Here is a 22370-nt window from a genome sequence, read left to right on the forward strand (position 1 = left end):
CAGCCTGAAGGGAAGGATTGGTGGGTCCACCCCACCCGAGGTGGGCCTGGTCCCCAGGGACACATGGTGCCAGGGAGGCAGAGCCATCAGAGTCACTCCATCTTTGCTGCTGACCCCACATGACGGTGCAAGGGAGAGGGCACTGCAGGCACGAAGTTAAGGGCTGCAGAAGTAGTGGTTTATTGACAAGGCTGGCTTTCCCAGCCTGGCGACTGCCTGCCTGTGGGGCTCGGAGGAGCGTGGGTTGGATGGCAGAAGGTGGTACTTCAGGTCCAAGGTCATGGGGGCAGGCAGAGATGGGGGTCGCGCCCACTTGCTGAAAGGCAGGTCCTAGCAGTTCACGGTGGCTCCAGCAGGCATCAGACACAGCTTGAGCACCCACATCTGGAGCTGGGGCCAGAGGAGCCCTGAGGCCCCACTTCCAGCAGGTCTCAGTCAAGGCATGAAAAGTGAGTCCGTGTGAGGTTGGGGTTGGGCTATAGCAGTGGCAACGACCTGGGGCCGCCCAGAGCCCCTCCCAGGCCAGGGCTGGAGGCCAAGTGTGAAGGTGGAAGATGATGGTTGCCCATGAATTCTAGGCTGGACGGTGGAAGAGGCTGCCTGTGCGGACCCTCCGCTTGAGCTCCTGCCACAGCAGCTTTCGCTCCCGCCGGGCGCCCTCCATAACACCGCTGTTCTCCATGGCACGACGGGACAAGTAGGGCAGCACCTCCATCACAGGGCCATAGGGCACATACTTGTACACGGGAAAGCCCGCCTGGCCTGTACACGGGCGCAAGCAGTGAGTCCCAGCCCCAGACATCCCCAGCCCTGCTCCCCAGGAAGACCTAGCTCACCCAGTGGGAAGCTGATCTGGTCACACATGCCCAAGAGCTGTCCGAAGTACACCTGGCGATCCGCAGGGTACAAGCCCAGCTCCTCCATCCTGCAGACAGACGATGTGGCAGGTGAGCCCCCTCCCCGCCACCAGCCACCTGGTCCTCATGCATATACTACAGCCTCCATCCCCTGCAGTACGGGCATGGGTGTAGACTGCGTGCTGCCCAAACCAAGTTATCAGCCCTCTTCCCACCTCAGCCCATGGCCACCAAGTTCCTCTTCCCCCTCCCACTACACTTTCTCCCCCTTCCCTCTCTTCTGCCCTGACCTCTGTTCTGGTACCCTGACCCAGCGAGGCAAGCCTGCCCCAAGGGGTGGCCTGGGGAGGCCCTCCCCTGCCCCTTTTTGAGCCCCTCTGCTTCAGAGCCACATCCTCAGTCCCTCAGCCCGACCCGGTCTCTTGTCCTCCTCGTGCTGGCTGCTCTGTCCCATAGAGCAGGATGGTGCCACTGGTGACCACAGAGTCTTTAGAAGTCAGCTTGCCTAAACTGAGAGGGGCTGTAAGTATCCCACACACATGGAATTTTGAAAACTGGAAAAAAGAATGCATTATTTTTCTGAAATGCTGAATATAGGTAACATTTTGAGTATACTGGGCTAGCTGAAGGGTATTATTGAAATTATCTTTTTTTGTGTGGCTAATGGAACATTTAGAATAGATGAGGCTGTTTCTGTTAGTGCTGCTCAGATGTTGGGGTGGGTGGCCCCCAACCCTGTCCAGCATCCCCTCCTGTCCTCACATGCCCCCTCATAGGATCTTACAGAAATTCCCAGGGTGTGCTGAGGATTCCCACATTTTTACCTCCAGCTTCCTGTATCCACATGTCCAGACTCCACATATCTGCACCAGCGCTCTGGAACCCGCCCTCGTCTTTCCACCTCCTTCCAGGGGCGTGTTAGCCTGGGTCATCCTCACACACACACACACCCAGGCCATCGGCCATGAGTGTGCTTCGCTGTCTCCAGGGTCCCCCTCTTCTCACTGTCTCAGGCCCCTGGCTCTTGGACCACTGAGGACACCTCACCCTGGCATAAGGAACATCCCACAAGCCCTTTTCCTCCTTCCTGCAGAGTCTCGCTCTGACGTTGGGCGGCGGGGGAGCACCCAGTGTAAAGCAGGCCACAATCTCCACCATGCTGCCCTGGTCTCCTGTTTAAGTATCTTTGGTCCTCACTGGAATGTGAATGTGAACACTGTTAGAGCACAGCTGCCACCATATTGCTGCCCACCCGACTACTGGTGGCGGGGACCTTCCGGTGGCTCCCGCAGTGATGGCTGCTGACCCCTGGCCATACCTGTGCCATGTGACTGCAGCTTCTCCCAGCAGGTGGGGGCTTGCCACTTGCCATCTAGGCTGGGCCCCCTGAGTTCCTTTGGCCAACAGGACAATAGCAAATGTGATGTGGGCAGAGCCTTGCCCTCTCCAGGGCTTCTGAAAGCCTGAGGCCACCATATGGCAAAGCCTGGGCTGGCCTATTGGAAACTGGCCACGTGATACAGTCCCCCTTTGCTGCCCCTGCCAATAGGGGGAGCCATTTTGGTCCAGTCAGGCCTCAGCTGACCACAAATGCAAGAAAGAGCCCAGGCAAGGCCAGCAAAAGCAGCCCCAGCTGAGCCCAGCTCACACTGCTAGCCCACAGAATACACTGTTGTTCAGAATACACTGTTTGGGTTGCTTTGCCACGTGGTCAGGGCTGACCCAGGCTGTCAGACTGAGATCCCTGATGTGGCATCAGAGACCCATGATAGTGGCATCTGTGGAGCCTGGCCTGGGCCTAGGAGGCTAGGAAAGGACAGCATGCTCAGCTGGCAGTCCAGGGGGAGGCGGGATGACGTGGTCAAGGCAGGAGGCTGCCTCTGCGAAGACATGTCCTGGGCAGGAACATTCAAAAGACAGGAAGAAGGAAGCCTTCCTGGGGACAGGTTACAGCTTTCAGGATTCCACTGCCCTCTGTGTAGCTGGGGTAACAGAAACCTAAGAGGGCACCACCTCCCATACCGCTGAGCCACACAGAGGCCCGGCACTGTGCAGAGGTGCAGGTCCCCAAGTGCCGGGCCAGGGGTGCGGGGATGCTCTTTGTGTACACCGTCTCATGGAGGACCCTGGTGCCTGAGGGTTCAAGCTTTGATCAAGTTTCCATCACAGTAATATTTTTAAGTCTAAGGGAAAACCAGGTTTTAAGAGTTATAACTTTACCAGGTGTTTAAAAGTCAGCCTAGACCTAAAAAAACTTTTTTTCTTTTGTGCTGAGCACAAATGGTGCCCCTAGCCCTCTGACATCCAATGACAAGGATGGGGCAGCTGAGGCAGGAAATGAGCACCTGGAAGGGCCTAGGGATGGAGGAAGAAGGCAGAATAATCCTATCCAGCTGGGACTCCACTCTGCCTCCCCACCCACCCTACGGAAGCAGTCAGACCTGACCCTGGCAGGGACTCTGGGCCGGAGGACGGGTGGGGGTAGAGGGACCTCGGTCCGGGTGGCCTTGGCACTCTCATCCCCAGCCTGATGGCCATGACTGCTGTGCATTAGAAGTCAAGGTTTCTGGCTGCAGTTTCGGGCTGTGAAAAAGCAGAGCCCTCATAAGCTGAGAACCAGTGCCTCATCACTGCCTGGGTCGGGGGCAACCAGAGTCAGCTCGTCAGGCAGTGCCCCACCCTGGCTGCTCCCCCGTCCTCCTGCCCGGAGCCCAGCTTGGCCACAGGCCTTGGGCGCCCTGCTCTTCACCTGGGAAAGGCCGGGACCAGCCAGACCGGGGCTGCTGTGCTTTCTGTGGGGCCTCAAGCCCAGGAAGGTGGCAATCGGGGCTAGAACCCCCCATGTGGTGCTGCTTTGGTTGAGAAAGAACACACGAAAACAGGGTAATGACACTGGGACACTTAAGAATTTACTTCACCTTATTTCTCTATCTGACTTGTATGGATTCTACCAGAGTTTTGCTCCACAGGACAGGCGTTTGAAGAGAAAACAGACTATATTAAATTCCAGATGCAGTTTAAAGCAGTGAGAGAAATTATTTAGAAACGAGGTGACTTGCCAGAGGTCCCCCAAGGGGTGCGGACGTTACACGCCGTATTTGTGCATTTCAGTAAGCTGTTTACATCACCTAATGAAATTTCAGTTTCGACTTTGCAACTCTTAATACATCAGGTATTAATTTTATAAACCAGAGGAACTGCAAATAGCCTTTTTGCCACTGCAGCGCCAACACCCAGCGGGGGGCGTGGGAGGCAGGCTCCTGCAGGACACTGAAGCCAGCACTCCTGCCTCCCAGGCCCCTCCCCCACCGGGGAGCACCAGACAGCTGGAGGGGGGGTGCCTACCTGCTCAGTGTGAAGTGGACTGTGTCCTCATTGTGGGAGGCCACCATCACTTTGGCCCTGGTGTTGTGCTTCAGCTCCTCCAGGATATAGTTGAGGCACCTGAGGGGAGTGCCACGTGAGCCCCCACCTGCAGAGGCCGCAGGCAGGCCCAGGGCCATCTGGCGAGCCCGTCCCTCCCAAGCGTGGCCGCAGCGGTGGGACCAAGGCTGCACTTGTCATTCCTCAGCACCTCGCAGGTACGAGAGACAATGTGAGCAGCACCCAGGGATGGACACATTTGACAGGGCCCCAGACACCTGACACCTGCAGCTTTGCTTCTGGGTAGGAGTCCACAAGGGACTGGGGGGCCCTCCCTCCACCCACAGTGTGAGGGTGCTACCATCTGACAGCCATGGTGCACATCCTCGGGCCCAACAACCCCACTGCTAGGAATGTGCCATGGCTATGTCCCTGTGAGCACTCGGGGGCCAGGTGTGCCATAGGCCACCACTGTAATGACCCGGAGGGGCACGCTGCTAGCTGTTGGGTTAACACCGTGGGCCTGCACGCAGACACGGGAGGATCCTGGTGGGCGTCTCGTAGAAAAGCAAGGGCCACGGGGCTAAATGCATGATGCCAAAGCTGATGTGAGCGCACATGGCAGCTGCGGAAGCTCTGGGAAAGTAGAGGGCCCCACCAGGGAGGAAGCAGGAGCCAGGCAGACGCTCGGGGTCCGAATTTGCAGCACACACAACCTCCTAGAGTGAAGGCACAGGCCCGGCCTGTCCCTGCTGCATGGCAACGTCAGCCACACAAACAGAATGAAAGCAGACACAGGATGTCTGGATTACCCCGATGCGTAACAGGAAAAGCAAATGGGCTGTATACAAGTCAGGAGGGCCACTAAGGGCATATCCCTCCCTTGTCCTAAGTGTCAACAAGAGCTGGCTGGGGGAACTAGGCCAGTTTAGTTTTATTCAGTAGGCTTTTCTGTGCTAAAAATGTACCTTGACAGTTTTGGAAAAGGGAAGAACAAAAGCAGGGGATCCAAAAAAGAAACAGTAAATTAAAAAGCAGAGGAGCTCATCAGTTCTGGTCTCAAGCATAGGTCTCACTCCTGCAGAGGCTTCTGATGTGCAGGGCTGCTCCCCCTCCAGATGGGCGTCATGTGGGGCCATCACCAGCACCCCTGCCCTGCTTTCTCATTCCCCCACCCAGGAAGCCATGAGGCCCTAAGGGCCAAGGAGGGCTGGCGCACCTGTGGTACATGGCATTGGTGGCCTCGTACGTAGGGTGGATGGGGTCCTCATAGCCAATCTCTGCAGCGCGGCTCCGCTCCTGGGCCATATATGCCCCCCGCACCAGCTTGGCCCCAAAACACCAGCCCTCGCGGCGAGCCAGCTCCACATCCAGGGTGATATTGTCATAGGCATCCTGTGGGACCGGGGCCAACAGCTGAGGATAACCAGGATGAGGCCCTCTCCAGCTTGTGTCCGCTGAGGCCCAGGTGCTCGCAGGGTACAGTCACCGTGGGACACCGGGGCCAGCAGCAGCCACCTGACCTACGGGTGCTTAGGGGAGCCGGGAGACAAGCAGGGATGAGGAAGTCCCCTTGATCGGTTTCTTAGAAATGGGGATTCTTCTGTGCAGCCTAGGACAACCCTGTTGGGGGACAGATGACATGCCAGCAGCCACGGTGCACTCGAGAGTCTCCCTGGACTGACTCAAGGGCAGGGGTGCTGCATGCTATGGGCACCTGCCTGGACCCACCCACCCACCCACCCACATCCCCGCCCCCCCCAGAGCCTTGACACCCATCCCACACCATGTCTTCCAAAGACCTGCCTGGTCCCAGAGCAACCCAGGCTAGGTCTGTGCTCAGCAATCCCACCCAGAAGCACCCCGGCTGCCTCCGGTACATGCAAAATTCTGAGCAAGTCTTTTTATAGGGAGGGAACCAGAGCTTTCATCTATCCGATGGGACCCAAAGTAAAAGAATGGCTGCAAAAAACAGTGACTTGTGAGGCCTTCAAAATCTGGGGCTTAAGGCACATCAAGCAGACTGTAAAAAGGCTCCTTCACCTTCCCCCTACCCCTTGGACACCCATTCTGGGATCCAAGTCCCAGAGAAGGGGCTGGTACACAGCTGGGGACAGGGCCCTGGGCCTTTCTTCCTGCTCAGAGTCAGTTGCACTCAGGTAGAGGCCTCTCCCCACACCAGCATGGGACTTAGACAAGGGGCATCCCCCCAGCCGAGGGCTGGCAGGGCGATGGCGGGCAGGGGCTGTACCTTGAGGTAGCACTGGTACGTGTTGAAGATGAGTGGCTTCCCCACATTGAACTTGCGCTGCATTGCCAGCGTCAGGCGGCTGATGGCCGGCTGGAAGTAGGTCTGCTCAGCGTCCACCATCAGCCGCACGCCCATCTCTGTGGCTCTCTGAGAGGCACAGGGGTCAGACAGAGGGTTTGACTGGGGTCAGGTGAGACAGGTTCCCCACCCCATGCTCTGTGCACATCCCAGGGCCCTCGACCTTGGCCAAGATGTCCATCCTTTGCAGCATCCTCGTCATCTGCTGCTCTTCCTCCGTGGTGAATCGCGACAGCAGTGGCTCCAGCTGTCCTGTCTGGGGCAGCATGGAGTCAGGCCACAGCAGGGCTCCAAGCTCCCACCTCTCAAAGCCACCACACCCCCTGCCCCAGGGCACCCTCCTGCCCATGTATGCAGGGCCCCACCAATACCCAGGGCATGGTCCCCAGGACCAGCAAGGCCCCTCATCCCCACCCCTTCCCTCATCTGTGCCCTGCCCTGAGGCCACCTGGCACCATGGTACCCCAGAACCTGCCAGCCAACACCCTCTGACTCACAGGGCTAACTGCCCCAGGTCAGGCCTGCACCCAAGGTATCTGTTCCCATAGTGGGACCCCTCCACAATGACCCCAGCTCCCACCGCCCTCTGAGAACGGCAAGGGAAACCCTGAGCTAGAACCAGCCAGCTCATCAGTCCAGGACTGTGATGGAGGATAATAGGATTATCGCCATTTCAGGCCACCGAGGTTTGGGACGACCCAGCATGCAAGGACAGATGACGGGGTCCTCTGTCCCCCGTGCGGGGCACTCGGGGATCTGGCCTCTTCTTCTGGACTACAGGGGTGTTGTGCGGCCAGGAAGGACACTGGTCTCAGCCAGCTGGGTCCCTGGCAGCAACCCCCCAGGGTAAGGGACAGGGAACATTTCCCTTCTCAGCTCTGCACTGCAATGAGACAGGGCTCAGGAGTGAGGTGTGGTCAGTCACCTGCATATTCGGGACCACCAGGTGCTTGGAGAGCTCAGTCCTGCTGTCGATGAGGCTGCTCCAGTCCAACAGGTCCACGGTGCTGTGGGAGAAGCTGCATCAGCTCAGGGGCACTAGGATCTGTTGGGGGGGCCCAGTTCCCAAACCAGCCCATGTCTTAAAAGAGCTCCCCAAGCCCAACCCCCACAAAACCCGCCTCGGTGTTGAGTTTTAAGACAGATAAAAATGGAAACCAAAGTGGAAACCAAAACAAGAACCTTCTTGCACAGGGGCAGCAACAGCTATTAAAAACCCAGCGTTAGGGATGCCTGCGTGGCTCAGTGGGTTAAGCCTCTGCCTTCAGCTCAGGTCATGATCTCAGGGTCCTGGGATCGAGCCCCACATTGGGCTCTCTGCTCAGCAGGGAGCCTGCTTCCTCCTCTCTCTCTCTGCCTGCCTCTCTGCCTACTTGTGATCTCTCTCAAATAAATAAATAAAATATTTTTAAAAATAATAAAAAACAGCGATGAGGGGCACCTGGGCACCTGGCTCAGTCGTTAAGCACCTACCTTCAGCTCAGGTCATGATCCCAGGGTCCTGGGATCGAGCCCCGCATCAGGGTCTCTGCTCAGCGGGAACCCTGCATCTCTCTCTCCCACTCCCCTTGCCCGTGTTCCCTCTCTGGCTGTGTCTCTCCCTATTAAATAAATAAATAAAATCTTTAAAAAAAAAAAAAAAAAAAAAAACAGGGTTGAACATGGAAAACACCATGGGCTATGTCAGGCTTGGGAAAGAGCCAAACATGGGAGGCCAGGAAGGAGATAGACCCTGAATGTAAGGGGACAGCTGCTACCACCCTAAGGGCCCTGGTGATCTCAGTCCCAGCTTCCAGACCCCTCAGGATGAAGTGTGGGCCCCTGTAGGATCTCAGCTGCCCCGACCTTCTGCCAGCTTACCATGTGGGTCCCGGGGAGGGCCGAGTGTGGCACCCTTACTCAGGACCCAAGCAATTCTGTGAGCAACCCTGCTAGTTAGGGGAACTCCTACCCAGCTATAGTCTGGACTAACCCCGGGCTAGCTGCAGCCCCAGTCCCGTGGACTGCAGGCTCCCTGGTCAACTCCTGTGCGTCTCAGGGAAAAGGTCCCTCAGCATTATCACCCCAGGCCCATGCTCTTCAGAAGGGCAACCAGGACTGGGAGAAACCATTGGGGCTCTGCTGGAACCATGGCTGAATCAGGGCAGATACTCCCAAATTCCTGGCTCGGGGCCCACTCTTACCCAGACACGCCCAGGGTCTCTGTAGTGAACCAGTTCTTAATCTCCGTCCTGGATGCGATGCCCATCTTGGCCACACTTTCCTGGGGAAGTAAGGAGTTGCCAGGCCCATGAACCCACCCCAGCCCCATTCACTAACATTTCCTACCCACCCCCACCCCAACCTCCATACATCTCTGTTGCTCTTTTGACTTTATTACACCATTAATGTGAACGGGATACAGTCTGGGTGTTCCTGCCTCACACACAGGTCTATTCTTACCCATTCCTGGTGCCCCTCCCTGGACCAACAGCTCTGCAGAACTCTGAAAGGCAAACCCTTCTCCCCAAATCCTCCCACCCAGCATGTCCTCAGCCTCTGTTCGGATTCCTTCCCAGCAGCCCCCAGTGGTGGGCGGCCAAACAGGGCATGCTACAGGCCTCCGGAAACCCACCGCAAACACTACCTGGCCGATCCTTCCTGGGCAGGGCTCCCCTCATCCCCTCAGCCCCAACAGTGCCCACCCACTCACACCCACCAGGGCAAGGCTGTCCCACCTGTAATGCAGCCACCTCCAACTTCGTATCCACTGCAGCCACGCCAGCCTTCCCCTGTTCTGCAGCCATTTGGTGAAAGAATCGTGTCCACTTGGTCAGCACATCTGAGAACTGCAGCTACGAGTGCAGGCCTGAGCCATCGTCTCCAGCACATGCCCAGCTTCCCACCCCCAAGACCCCCACAGAGCCCCTGGGCCCCCTCCCAGTTCTACCTATGTGCCCGGCTTCCAGCACCCCCAAGTTCTTAAACCAATTCTGTGGGTGGAAGTTTCTGGCACTTACCAGAAACTGAGGTCTCCCCAGTGCCGTGAGCTTGATGGCTGAGAAGCCGTCCTCACTGGCTTGGCCTGTAAGAAGCCACACCATTACGGCTCTAGAGGGGGATGGGGAGGACCAGGAGCTTGGGCCCAGCATCCGAGCCCCTCAAGAGTTAGCTCTCACCAGACAGGTGACGGACTGCGAATGGCTGGGCGTGGCCCCCTTCCTACCAATCAGCTACCACATACACAGTACTGGGTCTCCCTTCCAGATGGGTCCCAAGACCACGACGGTGCCTTGAATGATCCAGTGGTCAGATTGCTAACGGTGCCAAGGCCTCAGCAGATCACTCTTCCCTTCCCCACCCGGCCCTAGCAGGGGCTGCGGCCATGTCCACAACAGCCCCGCTTCCTGGATAGGCCTTCTTACCCTCCCCAGAAGCAGCCCTAGTGGGAGCTCAGCCAGCTCAGGCTAAGGTTGGGGGGCACCAGGGGCCCCTCCCAGCCACCACCACCCCCCACCCGGCCTTGAACATGAGGGGAGAGCCCAAGTGGCCAAGTATCCTGGGCTGGCTGCCTAACCACTTATAGGCAGAAGGACGATGTTCCTACTGAGCCCATAAATACATGGGCGCACCCCACCTCAGAGGCTGGAACAGGCAACTTGGCAGGGTTGGTTAGCCACATGGATCCCGGAAGCCAGCGGACAAAGGAGCCAACAAGACTGGGTCATTCTGCCCCTGCCTCAAATCCTCTCCCATGATACCATCCCCCCAGGCTGCCCATGGGGCTGGGGGGAGCCCTAAGGTTCACAGAACCCAGAACCACCCAGCAGAATAGAGGGTGGACACAGAGGGTGCTCAACCACACTTGCCTCTCTTCTCCCTTCCAGAAACCCATGACCCGTCTTCACTTCTCTGATGTCTGCTTTAGGTAGAGCAGGCACAGAGGAAGGAGGCGCCCCCCTGCTCTGGACCCACCCGCACGGCCAAGTCTCTGCCTGACCACCCGGCGTCTCCCCAGCCCCGCTCGCACAAGGGCGCTTCTGAGCACCACTCACTCCCACCCATTCCAGCATTCAGAAGGTATGGAGCCCACTGACGGAAGGGCTGCTGGGGCCATGCGGTGGGGCTGGGGCATGCCCACCTGACTCGCCTCCTTGGGCAAGCACCCCTCCCAGAGGTGGGGGCAGGGGTGGGGAAGGAGTCCTCCCTGGCACCAGCTCCTGGAACAATGCTGCCACTGGCAAACCCAAGTGCCACATGTGGCTAGGCTCGAGCCCCTGACCCGACGGAAGGCGGCTCAGCTGGCTGACAGCCTTCCTGAGGTTCCCATCCAGGCACTGGTGTCCGGGAAGAGGCAGGGGGTGCCGGGCTCCTTGGACAGGGCTGGACTCAGGCGTGACCCCGGTATGACTGGAGCCTAGCCTACGGCTTCCCCAGTGTCACCCACAGTCATCCCCATAACTGTCTAGGCCACCCAGAGGGGAAGCCCCAGGTGGATGCTCCAGCCTGGCCTCACTTTCAGCCATCAGCACCTCCACACATGGGGGGGTCAGCCCTCCCTGGCAGGTGTCCAGCCAGCAGAGGGCGGGGCCCCACCTGCAGCCTCGATGCAGGCCAAGAACGTCTCCATGTGGCTGTCACACTTGGCTTCATTGGCATAGAAGTAGGTGCGGGCACTGATGACTCCGTCCCTGCGGTCTCCAAAGGCCGGGTGGGCCTGGTACTGCTTCTCTCTCTTACTTGTACCTGGAGGGGCAGGCATGTGGCCTGAGCACACATGGGCTGCATGCAGTGCTCTCGGTCCCGCCCAACTCTGGGCAAACACAGGGTTTCCCCGGCCTCTAGCAGGACCTGCTGATGGCCCCCAGCCCCCTGCCCTGGGGACTGGCTCCTTGGCGGCCATGTGGCCTCCCTGCACCGTGTTGCCCATCACTCCCTGCTTCTATGCTCACCGTTCCTTCTCCCCAACTGAGCCCTAGTCACATGGCAAACCTGGCCAAAAGGGCAGAGGCCAGACCCCCCAAGGACCAAGGGGACCAGGACCCCTGGGAGCATCCTGAGGATGTCAGCAGATTCAGGGCAACAGCCTGGGTGCGTACAGGGAGAAGCCACGCGCACGCAGGGAGAAGCCACGCGCACGCAGGGAGAAGCCTCAGCCCCCAGTCTCGCCTGTGCCCTTGAACCAAGGTCTCCCAGGGAGAGGTTGGGAACAGGGAAGGGGACAAGTAGAGAGAGTATTTGGTCCTGAGCAACCTCCTCTTACTCACCACTGCCCTCCCTCTCTACAGCTGACGTACAGGACCTGTGGGAAGGAAGAAGAGGGTGAGGGTGGGTCACGCCACCTCAGGCTGCAAGTGACAAGCACGGGTTCCCTCTGAGCAGGTGGGGGTGAGAGGAAGCCAGAGGCTGAGCCCTGAAACTGACCCAACAAGGAGGGCTGGAGGAGAAGGGCTGGGTTAGCCCAGGCAGGTAAGAGTGACTCACGTGCCCCACCTTCCTCCCCACACACCCACCCCAGGCCTGCAGGGTCACCTCCCCTGAGCAGGGTGGGGCAGCAGCCTCACAGACCCACCGGGCCTCCAAGCCTTACACTCTGGAGAAGCCTCAGATTCTTCGTGGGTAGGTAAGGAGTGAGTACAACTAGCTGACAGCCCAAGGCATGGAACAGATGCTTGAAGAAAGCTAGCTGTGGTGGCATTCCTTCTCAAAGACAGACAGAGCCTCAGGGCCAGCCAGGACTGAGAAGGAATGGACCCGAGCAACCACCAGTGCACAAAATTCCCAAAGGTGAGGATCAAGGCTCCTCGTTTTGCTCTATGCCCCCTACATCCAGGCCCCTCCAACTGCCAGGAGCCCTAGGCCCAGCTCTGGACTCCTGCCTGGGTGGGCCCACAGCTAGCTCCATCTCCGGCCAGTACCTGCCAGCCCCCTTCTTCATTCTTGCCCCTCCAGTGTATCTTCCAAGCGACAACCAGAATTTTTCTTTTAAAATGCAAGCCCTCCCATCAGACCCAAATAACACCCCCCACCTTCATGAGGACAGGACAGTGAGGCCAGCCTGAGACCATGGCTCCTCTGCCCAGAACTCAGGCTCAGCCCAGCCACCCTGGCCTCCCTGCAGTCCCTCAGCTGTGCCCTCACTACCCCCATCAGGCCTGCCCCTGCCCTACGGCACCCCGATCCTGGACCCCTGCCAGAATCACAGTGGACACTGCCCACCCTTCAGCAGACCTGCCGTCTGGGACAGCAAATGTCCCAGGCTAAGCCCACCCAGAGGAAGGAGCTGCTCACCATCACTCTTACCCAGGCCTGGGGGGTGGCATTCGAGGGGCTTCATCCGTCATCTGACTTTGTATTTAAAGGCTCTTAAGTCAGTTCCCACAGAAAGAGCACAGCCAAAGCCCTGTGGCTATCCAGTGACCTCCCAGAGGCTCAGACCCTGGGGTCCCTGAGGCTCTGCTCATACTTCACAGGAAAAGGAGACCTATTCCCGCCCGCCCCACCGACCCACTTGAGACAGAGGTAAAGCTAGCAATGCTGCTGAGAGATAACCACACCTGCAGTGGCCTCAAGTCGAGTCAAAGAGCCAACCGAGGCAGCTTTTGACCTCCCTGCTCCTACAGCAAGTCGGGGGCAGCTGGCCACCCTCCTGGGAGCCCTCCCTTTGGACCCTGGCTCTTGCGTGACCCCAGTGCCCATACCTGGCAACTCTGAGCCAGGATGCCCCAGGTCGGGACCCAGGACTCCAGGGGCGGGAGGCCCCCCCACACCCTGCTGCACAGCCCGTAAGGCCCCAACCTGGGGATGGAGAACAGGAGCCATTTCATGCCAGCTAGACACATGTGCTTGATGCTTAGAAGAGAAGAGGGTGAGGTGTCACTGTGTGACAACATTTGACTCTATAACATGAGGGAGAGGTCGGCCCCATGCAACAACATCCCCACCGGGAACAAGGGGCCCCATAAGAACAGCCCAGGCTGTTGGCCCAGGTACAAGCAGGCAGAAGCATGACTCGGGCCCCATCATCTTTGGAACCACACAGCCCATGGCTCAGAGAAACACAGGTATTCGTCTCCAAGGTTCCTGCCTTGTAGGCAGGGCCGCATTCCATTCACATGGGAAATCATTATCTAAAAGGCCCCCAGTGGCCCAGCACTGGCCTGCCCGCCCTCCAAGCCCAGCCAGGCTCCAAAGGCACAAGGGAGCACGGGCCACTCCCTTCCTCGCTGCCAGCAGGCCCAGAGGCAGGAAAGCAGAGGCTGCAGCTGCTTCCATCCTTGAGCCTCCAGGGCACAGACCAGACAAGAAGCACTTCAGCAGTGGACTGAGCAGGAGAACCGGGTTGGCCACCTTGCCGTGTGGTCAGAGGGCAGTGGCCTGTCTCCAAGCAGATGGCACCAGCAAGGATCCGGGCCACACTCTCAACCGGGCCTGAAGGGTGGGTCACGAGAAGACTAAGATGGCGGCTGCCAGGCGCAGTGGAGGGGAGAAGGGTCACGTCACCAGCAGGGAAACTCGCAACTGTGCACACACACACACTTGCGAAGCCCAGGATGTGGAAGAGGGAAGAGAACGTGCCCAGGGGCAGAGCGCAGAGGAGGGTGAACCCCAGCGGCCCAGGCGACAGGTGGCAGGAAGGCCTGACCGTCCATCCCCCTGGCCGCCTTCAAGCTCCACCCACTAAACTGGGGGATGTGTTGGTCGGATGCCTTTTAGAACAAAAGCAAAAAGTGAGGAGAGCCCTCTCTGGGTCTCCGCTGGGGAATGCAGTTGACCCGAGGGAGAGAAGCGCAGAGAAGTGCAGTGGGGCTCCTTCTCATCTGCACACCTACCTCCCTGGCCCCCCAAGACCCTGACTCCAGGCAGCACTCAGGCGCTCTGTGCACCCTGCACCACCAGCCCCGGGGAGAGCTGCCAGTGCCCTGGGGCTCTACCCTCAGCTAGCCCTGGGTCTGCAGAGCCACGACAGACACACCTCTGGTCCACGCTGTCCCTGGGGGTCCTTCTCACAGCCAATCATCGGAAGATACCCTAGCCCCTGTTCCCCACAGCTCTCAGCCTGCTGGGGAGATTCTGTGGGGCTCTTCTAGAGCCAGGGCCCAGTCCTCTGCCTTCTAGCAGGTGTTCTGGGAAACACCTTCCCACCCCAGCCCTAGATGGCTACTCTCTTTGTCCAGCACTTACAGCCTCCCACCTCCTGCTTCCTGAGCCCCCTACTCAGACCCTTGGGGAGGCTACTGGGCACCCTGTGCGTTCAGACAAGTCCATCATCTCTGTGCCTCGCATGGTCATGTCCAGGGCAGGCCCAACGCCACCTGTGCCCTCCCTTCCCCAACTCCTATGGCCTTAACTTGGGGTGGTGGCCTCTCTATCACTCCCCAGAGCACGGTCTATGTGCCTCGAGACAAGACTATCGAGACAGACCTCTGCCTCCTGCCCCACCAGGGCACAGAAGCAATTCTCCACATGGGGGTTGTGTGGATGGGGACTGCATGGTTCGGAGCCGCTCCAGAATGAGAACACCCAGTAAGCCAGGCAGTTTGACAGTACAGCTCTCCAAAGGCACTGGGCCACCTGGCAGCAGAGCCGGGCATGAGTCTCTGACACCTGTCACCAATGACGGATGGTGGTCCCCATGTTAGGATGGGAGGGGCCAACATTCACATCCCAAAGTCCACCAAGTGGGGATCCTTACAGCATCAGAGGCACAAACATCAGGGTCGCCCTGGGCCACAGGCTCCTTGGCTCCATGATAGGGCAAGGCCGGCCCACCTCCCCATGCTCCCCCCGCAGAACAGGCAGCCAGCCAGCCGGATTGCCCTGGGAAAGGAGCCTTCCTACCAGAGGGAGAAAATCCCACTGTGAAACCACTCAGCCCTCAACCCAGACACAGCAGGGACAGAGAGCTCATTACTCATTCAACAGGCAGCCCCACTGAAGGCTGCAGCCCCACAAGGAGTACACAGAGGGGTGCCAAGCTGAAGAACCCCGCCTTTAAGACAGCAAATGGTGAGGCAGGGGCTGGGCTCCCCAGGCCAATCCGCTGCTGCTGCTGCTGCTGCTGCTTGCACATTCCGTTCCCAGGGCAGGAGCCTCATGTGATGCCTTTCTCCTTACTCCCGCCCTCTCTTGTCCCCAAGCCAGAGCAAACACCCCAGCCTGAGACAGGACAGGTTACTCAGCAGGCTTGTCCCAAGCCTCACATGATCAGGCACAGCTGCTCTCAGAACTAAGGGCCCCAAATGCAAGCAAAGGCCTGACATGGAGGGGTGCAAGTACCAGCATAGAAATGGGCATTTTGCAAAGAGGAAGGGCTGGTCTTGCCTGGATCACCTGTGCGGCCACCTGTCCAGGAAGCAGAGGGTGGCCTCGTTCTCTAATTTTGTTCTGTGGCCCAGAGGGTCGGTCAGGGAGGTACCTATCTGTCCCCATGCTCACTGCACAGAGAACAGGTCCTACAGCAAGTTGGTGACCTCAGGAGGAAACCCGAGGTCAGCCTGCCACACTGCTCCTGGCTGCCATTCCCTTCTGGGACCCCTGGGTACACACCAGGCCTGCCAGGCTCCACACTCATCAGGCAAAGCCCACCCTCTGATTAGAAAACCCTTCCAGAAGGGGTGCCTGGGTGGCTCAGTTGATTAAGCACCTGCCTTTGGCTCAGGTCATGATCCCAAGGTCCTGGGATAGAGCCCTACATTGGGCTCCCTCCTCAGTGGGGAGTCTGCTTCTCCCTCTCCCTCTACACACCCCCTCCCCGGCTCATGCTCTCTCTCTAATAAATAAATAAAGTCTTAAAAAAAGTAAAGTATTTAAAAGGGGGGGTGGGGTGCCTGGGTGGCTCAGATGGTTAAGCGTCTGCCTTCAGCTCGGGTCATAATCCCAGGGCCCTGGGATTGAGTCCCACATCAGGGTCCTTGCTCGGCGGGGAGCCTGCTTCTCCCTCTCCCTCTGCCTGCTGTTCCCCTTGCTTGTGCTCACTCACTGTCAAATAAATAAATAAAATCTTTAAAAATAGAATAAAAGAAAATTAAGAAATGAAAGAAAATTAAAAAAAAAAAAAAAAGAAGAAGAAGAAGACAGAAAGGAGCTAGGCAAGGCTGAGACAGTCGGCCCCTGTTCAGCAGGTCAGCACTCCCTCTGAAGAGATGCTTTAGCACAACAGGAAGCCAGAGCCCCTCCTAGGCCAGAGTCAGCAAACATCTTTCATAAATGCTCAGGCAGCATCTATCTTCAGCCTTGCGGGCCATATGGCACCTGCCACAGCTACTCAACTCTGCCCCTCTAGAGCCAAAGTGATTTGAATTTCAAATACTTTTCACGTATCACAAAATATTATTCTTGCTTTGTTTCAACCATTTAAAAAAAAAAAAAAAAGTAACACCCCACCTCAGCTTGCAGACTGCACAAAACCAGGCAGGTAGGCCACATCCGGCCCTGGACCGTGGTTTGCCTTCCCCAGTCCCCGCCCCTCCTCCAGCCTTGTGCACAGGAGGCCTTTTGTGAAAGCCCAGAGCTGTTATTCTCACAGCACAAAACTGCCAGGACCCTCGGCAGAGCCCAGGCAGGCCACTGATGAGCAGGCTGACCAAGCTCTCCCAGCCTTGGGGGGAGCCTTCTCCCAGCCCAGCCCCAGCTGGCCCCAGGATGCCTCAGGGTAACGACCAGATGCCCAGGTGCGCCTTACTCCATCTCCTTGCGCTCAGCCTCCTCGGGGCTCAGATCCTCCTCCACCCCATAGTCCAGGATGGAGCCCACTCCAAATGCCCTGTTGTGCCGGATCAGGGGGCGGATGGACTCCTGGTCCTCGCCGGCCACGAACTGCCCATAGAAGGTCATCTTCATCAGCTTTTCAAACAGCCTTTGCCCCAGAAGTCTCCTGGCGAGATGGAGCAGCTGAAAGGCAGAAGGAGAGGGCTGTCCTGGCTGCCCGGCCTCCCCTGTCCCCAGCAGGACACACTTGCTTCCCCCACCCCTTTTGCTCCAACCATAAAACCTAGGCACACTCTCCCCTGGGCCAAACTCGACTCCCGGCCTTGGTTTAGCAGTGGACACAACTGGCAGCAGCTCGTTTCTCAGTCTGTAGCTACTGTCAATCCACTCCTCGTGGAGGAAGAGGTCCCAGGGCACACCCCCCAGCCCTGCCAACAGCCACTCACCTCCCCGCCCTGCATGCTCACAGGTGACCCCAGCAGCACCCAGAGGGTGTCTGACCATCACTCGGTGAATAAAGAAATGAATAGCAGGTCTCTCTGGGAATCTCAGGGCATGTGTTCATCATAACATTCTTTGTATCCACACCTCAGCGGGTTATGCCGGATGGGAAGAGAATTTGATACAGCTTCCTAGCAGGCGAGCACCCAGATTTTTCAATGTTTTGTTCACTGCTTATTCCAAGTCCCTAAAACAGTGCCTGGCAAGGGGCCGACCCTCCAGTGGTTGCCGAGCAGAGAAGCACAGGCTAAATTCAGGAGTCTAACTTCAGCTGGAGTGAGCCCTGGGCTAACAATAAGTCAGGTGAGCATCTACGGAGTCTGGGAGATGGGAGCCCACTGTAGGACCAGTTGGGGATTCAGTACCATCATCCAGGGCCACAGCGAACCCATAGCTCGAGTGGACGTGCCCCTGAGAAAGACAGCTGCTCATAAATCACTCAGCTTTCTCCTCCAATCACGTTTTGCCACATCCCCAATTTCTGCTGTCATTCATTCCAAGTCCTGAGCCGCTGCTTTGTGCCTGGTAGGCTAAACAAAACAGATAAGGAGCTTATATCCCAGTAGGGGAGGAACCTCGAAGAAGAAAGTCACCTCCACAAAGTGATTCAGAACAGGGGTGAGGACGTGATAGGTGGGAGATGTCTGCTAACTTAGATCCAGAGTGGGGGGCTTGCCAAGACACAGAGGTTGCACAGAGCCCCTGCACTGGGATAGCCAGGGCAGGAAGGAATGAGGACAGCGGAGTCCTCTGAGGCTGGAAGGGAAGGCTGATGGGAGAGCACATCTGGGAATTCCTGTGTGTCCACTGTCCCCCAGGCTTAGCTCTGAGACAGAAAAAGCCTGAAGTCTGCCAAACCCAATGGATAACAGAACCTCTTTTGGGAACAATCCCTTGTCTAAAAAGAAGTATGAGCAAATCAAACACCTTCACACCCAAACCAATCCTTAGCAGCCCCACACTGGCCAGAGGGGAGACATGCCTGGAATCACAGGTTGGCACTTGGTCGAGACCCTCAGGAATAAACCTGAGTCTCCAGGCCATCCCCTCTGCCTTGCCACAGCCTCTCTGTGCACCTCGTTCCATTGCATCTCACTGTTTTTGTAAAGAGGATGAGTAACGGAAAATGAGAGACCGACTAGGGAGAATGGAGCAGGCTGCCTTGGCCCCACCCAGCCTAGGCCAGAGGTCAGGAAATCCATTGGCCACAGCAGCCTGGCCAGAGGAAAAGGAGGGTCTTGATTATATCAAAGCTCACCCCAGTGGTAGGTGGGGCACAATCGGACACCTGAATACCATCACCTGGCTCTGGTACGTGTTAGTCCAGAGAGGTGTCAGGAACCACCCCATGCAGAAACAGGCCAGCCGTCTACTCTTGGGCCAGCCAATTCTCCTGTCCAGGGCCAAACGGTAAATAACGTAGGCTGTGTGGGCCCCACGGTCATGGTCATCACTACTCAACCCTGCTAGTGAAGCATGAAAGCAGCCACAGCCAATGTTAATCAAAGAAGCAGGAGCAAGGCAGATGTTGGAATTTGGCCCAGGGGAGCCCTGGGCTGGTAACCTCCCACTCCCACACCTCCCCCCACCCCCACACTTTGCACTGACCAGCTCCCCAAGGGGAGGTGGGGCTCAAAGGGAATGGCAGGGAAGGCCGCCCAGGTCACTGAGCAGGTCACTCACCCTTCCACCCTGGCAATAGGAAGCCAGCCCATCACAGAAGGCTATGGAAGCACATGGGGCGGGGCTGGCAATTCCAAAGCTAACTCCAGAGCAAAGCCACCCCTTGAAAAAATTCCTAGCATCAGGTGTATCCCTGGGGGGCACAGCCTGAGAGGAAGGCGGCCCACACTCTTCTCCAGATGGGGGCATCCTTCGTGGGCTTAGAAACTTGCCCTAGGAACACATATACTTGTTCTCACTGAAAAATACTCAAACAGGTGTGTGCAAAGTAAGGAGGGCTAAAGTCGGTTCTCTCTCCTCCCTGTCCCCCAAGGCCACAAACACCATCCAGCCTGTCCCCTTCCTCTTCTTTAACCCCTGTCTGCACTGGCTTACACCCAAGCACAGGAGCCTTTGTCATGAAAGACCTGAGTTTTCTGAACCCTTATCTTCTGGCAAAGGAGGGGGTCCCAAACCAATGCAGCAGCTCAAACGGGGCTGGTTTAGGCTGACACTCCCTGGGAAGAGATTTGATGATTCTCCAACTGCCCCCCACCCCCAGGAGCTGCACAGACCCACGCTCCTCAGCAGGAAGAATTTCTACCCCAGGACAGAGGACAGGGTAAGTAAGTACTGGTTCTGCAGCCTGCAGCCTGCAGCCTGGTGTCTGCCCCATTGCCCCATTTCCTCCAGTGCCAGCCACCAAGGCCACTGACACCAGTGGACCACTGGCAGTGTTGGGGTGGAACAGGTTTTCCAGGGGGCACACAGAGCACTCTTAGTGGGCTCCCTGAAGGCATCCTCGGGGCACAGGTGGGATGGGAGGGAAGCCTGGAGAAGCCTTCCCACACCTTCAGGCACCCACCGTGGTCCCTGCACTCCAGCACTTTCTGGCCCTTGGGCAGCGGTCACCCACAGTACCCAATAGTCTCCAGCTCTGCTAGCTTCTCCTCTGGCTTTGATCCAAAGGAAGAATGCTCAGTGCTGAGATGGGAGAAATATGGCCTGGATGGCTCCAAGCCTTCACTCCCTCCCTTCCAGCCACATGGCGGCAGGCAGGACTTCCGCACCAATCCTGCCCCACGCACTGCAGTACCACCCAGCAGTCCCATGACACCTCAACTGCAGGAGCCAAGTCCCTGTCCTTGCCCTCCACAGAAGCCTCACAGCCAGCCACTCCCTCCCCTAGGTGTTCCCGCCCCCCAGCCACCTCCTCCCTCCTGACCACTGCACCCCCAGAGCTTGCTGCTCCTTTCAGGCTGCCCCTCAGACGTTGGTGCTCCCCAGAGGGTTCTCATCACCTTCATCCCCTTCCCCCCAACCAGGTTCCTTGACCGGTGAGTGTCCCTTTCCACCCTCCTCGCCAGTTGGCCTGGCACTCCACAGCCACCAATTTGCCAAAGGGCATCCACGTCTACCACAAACACAGATGGCTTCCCAGAAGCCTCTACCTCTCCAGTTCTACCCCTTCCTCCTCCACATTCTCCTTCCACTTCCACTACCATCAGTCCCAGGTTGCATCAGAGTACAACTTCTGGAAAGACCCAGTCCAACACTCTGCTGGCCTCACCATGCCCTCAGACCCTCCCAACTCTGACTCTGTGACCTGTACCCTCACCTCCCACCCACTGTGGTTTCATCTTCACCTAAGCCTAAAGTGTGGCTTGGTGCTCTTCTTTGGTCCAGCTTCCCCAGCCTTCTCCAGGGGCCAAGGTAGGCAATACCACATACTCAGCACAGTCTCACTTGAGGAAGAGCCTTCCAGACCCTTAGCACCAACAACTGCACCCCTGCAAACTGTTCCCAGTTGGAAAAACTGTCTTTTCCAAAAGTCCAGACTGACAGTGGCTAAGATGGTGTTCTGCTTTTTACTTCCCCAAAGCCCTCACACTTTCCACAAGTCACTATGTTGAAGTAATAAAAGTTGTAGTTCAAGTGGCTTCCCATTTCCCCCAACACTGTTCCGAATGGCTGTTCCCAGGCCATGAGCCCTTCGACACCACCAAGATTTCCCTTCGGGCAACACGGAAGACACTCCATTTAAATTTCTGGTGACAACTTTGCATTACTGCAAGGAGCATATACCTTAAAACTTCAGAAACTGGTCTTTGTTTTTAGTTAGTAGTGACTGGAATATAGGAAAATTCACGAGGCCCAAAAGGGAATGCAGGAAACACCTCCCTTCCTGACTTCCCGGCTACAAGCGATGCTCCAGGGGCCCGCGCTTTACAGTAAAACTTCATGAAGTTTCCGGGAACACACAGAGGATCCGGCGCGTGTCCCTGCTTGCACGCCGCGACGCGCACCTACCCGCCTGCCCGCCCGCCCGCGCACCCACCTGCTCGTGGTGCGCCAGCAGCGCGGACGAGGCGCACAGACGCAGCACCAGCAAGCTGCGCACTAGCTCCCAGCTGCGCCGGCTGCGGTACGCTTCTTGAGTGTTGCCGAAGTCCACGACAGGCACCGGCGGCCGCGCGGCCTCGGCAGTCCCGCATCCTGGAGCAGCCTCCTGGCCTGCGGCAGTCTGCTCGCGAGCCGCCGGCGCGGTGGACAGCGGGGCGATGCGAAAAGTGCCGCGGCTCAACACAGAAACGATGCGCCTCACAGCCATGGCGGGGCGTCCGCTCCCTTCTCAGCTTCTTAAGTACTCCCCTCCCGCCCCGCCTCTCCCCTCCGGCCCCGCCTCTCCCCGTCGGGCCCCGCCACGCCCCGCCGGCTCCGCCCCGCGCCAGCCACGCCCCCTCCTCGAAACACCCTGTCCCGCCCTAGGACGCGCACCCCCACCCTGAGCCACGCCCTCTCTCCGGTGGACACCCGCCCCACGCCCTGAGCCACGCCTCCTCGTTGGGAGGCCCCGCCCCGTGCCTGGTGCCTAGTCTTCTAGTGAAGTCCCGCCTCGCCGCAGAGCCCGCGCCTTCGGTTGGAGAAACCGCGCTCTGTCGGAGAAACCGCGCTCCGCACCCTGAGCC

The 22370-nt window shown here is 58.0% G+C and overlaps 1 protein-coding gene across 1 annotated transcript; it reads right to left on the bottom strand.

Moving 5' to 3' along the window:
• Positions 1-156: 156 nt before the first annotated feature.
• Positions 157-22035, bottom strand: PRODH (proline dehydrogenase 1). Its single transcript, XM_047697231.1, has 14 exons — positions 21740-22035; positions 17213-17421; positions 11796-11830; positions 11125-11274; positions 9549-9613; positions 9267-9383; positions 8733-8812; positions 7475-7556; positions 6713-6805; positions 6472-6618; positions 5440-5615; positions 4203-4301; positions 837-925; positions 157-762 (listed from the first exon to the last, which is right to left on the bottom strand). The coding sequence occupies exons 1-14, from the start codon at positions 22010-22012 to the stop codon at positions 575-577; spliced, it is 1803 nt and encodes a 600-aa protein (XP_047553187.1). The 5' UTR covers positions 22013-22035; the 3' UTR covers positions 157-574.
• Between the last annotated feature and the right edge of the window lie 335 nt (positions 22036-22370).

The sequence above is a fragment of the Lutra lutra genome, chromosome 12 (assembly GCF_902655055.1).
Source record: "Lutra lutra chromosome 12, mLutLut1.2, whole genome shotgun sequence".
NCBI lineage: Eukaryota > Metazoa > Chordata > Mammalia > Carnivora > Mustelidae > Lutra > Lutra lutra.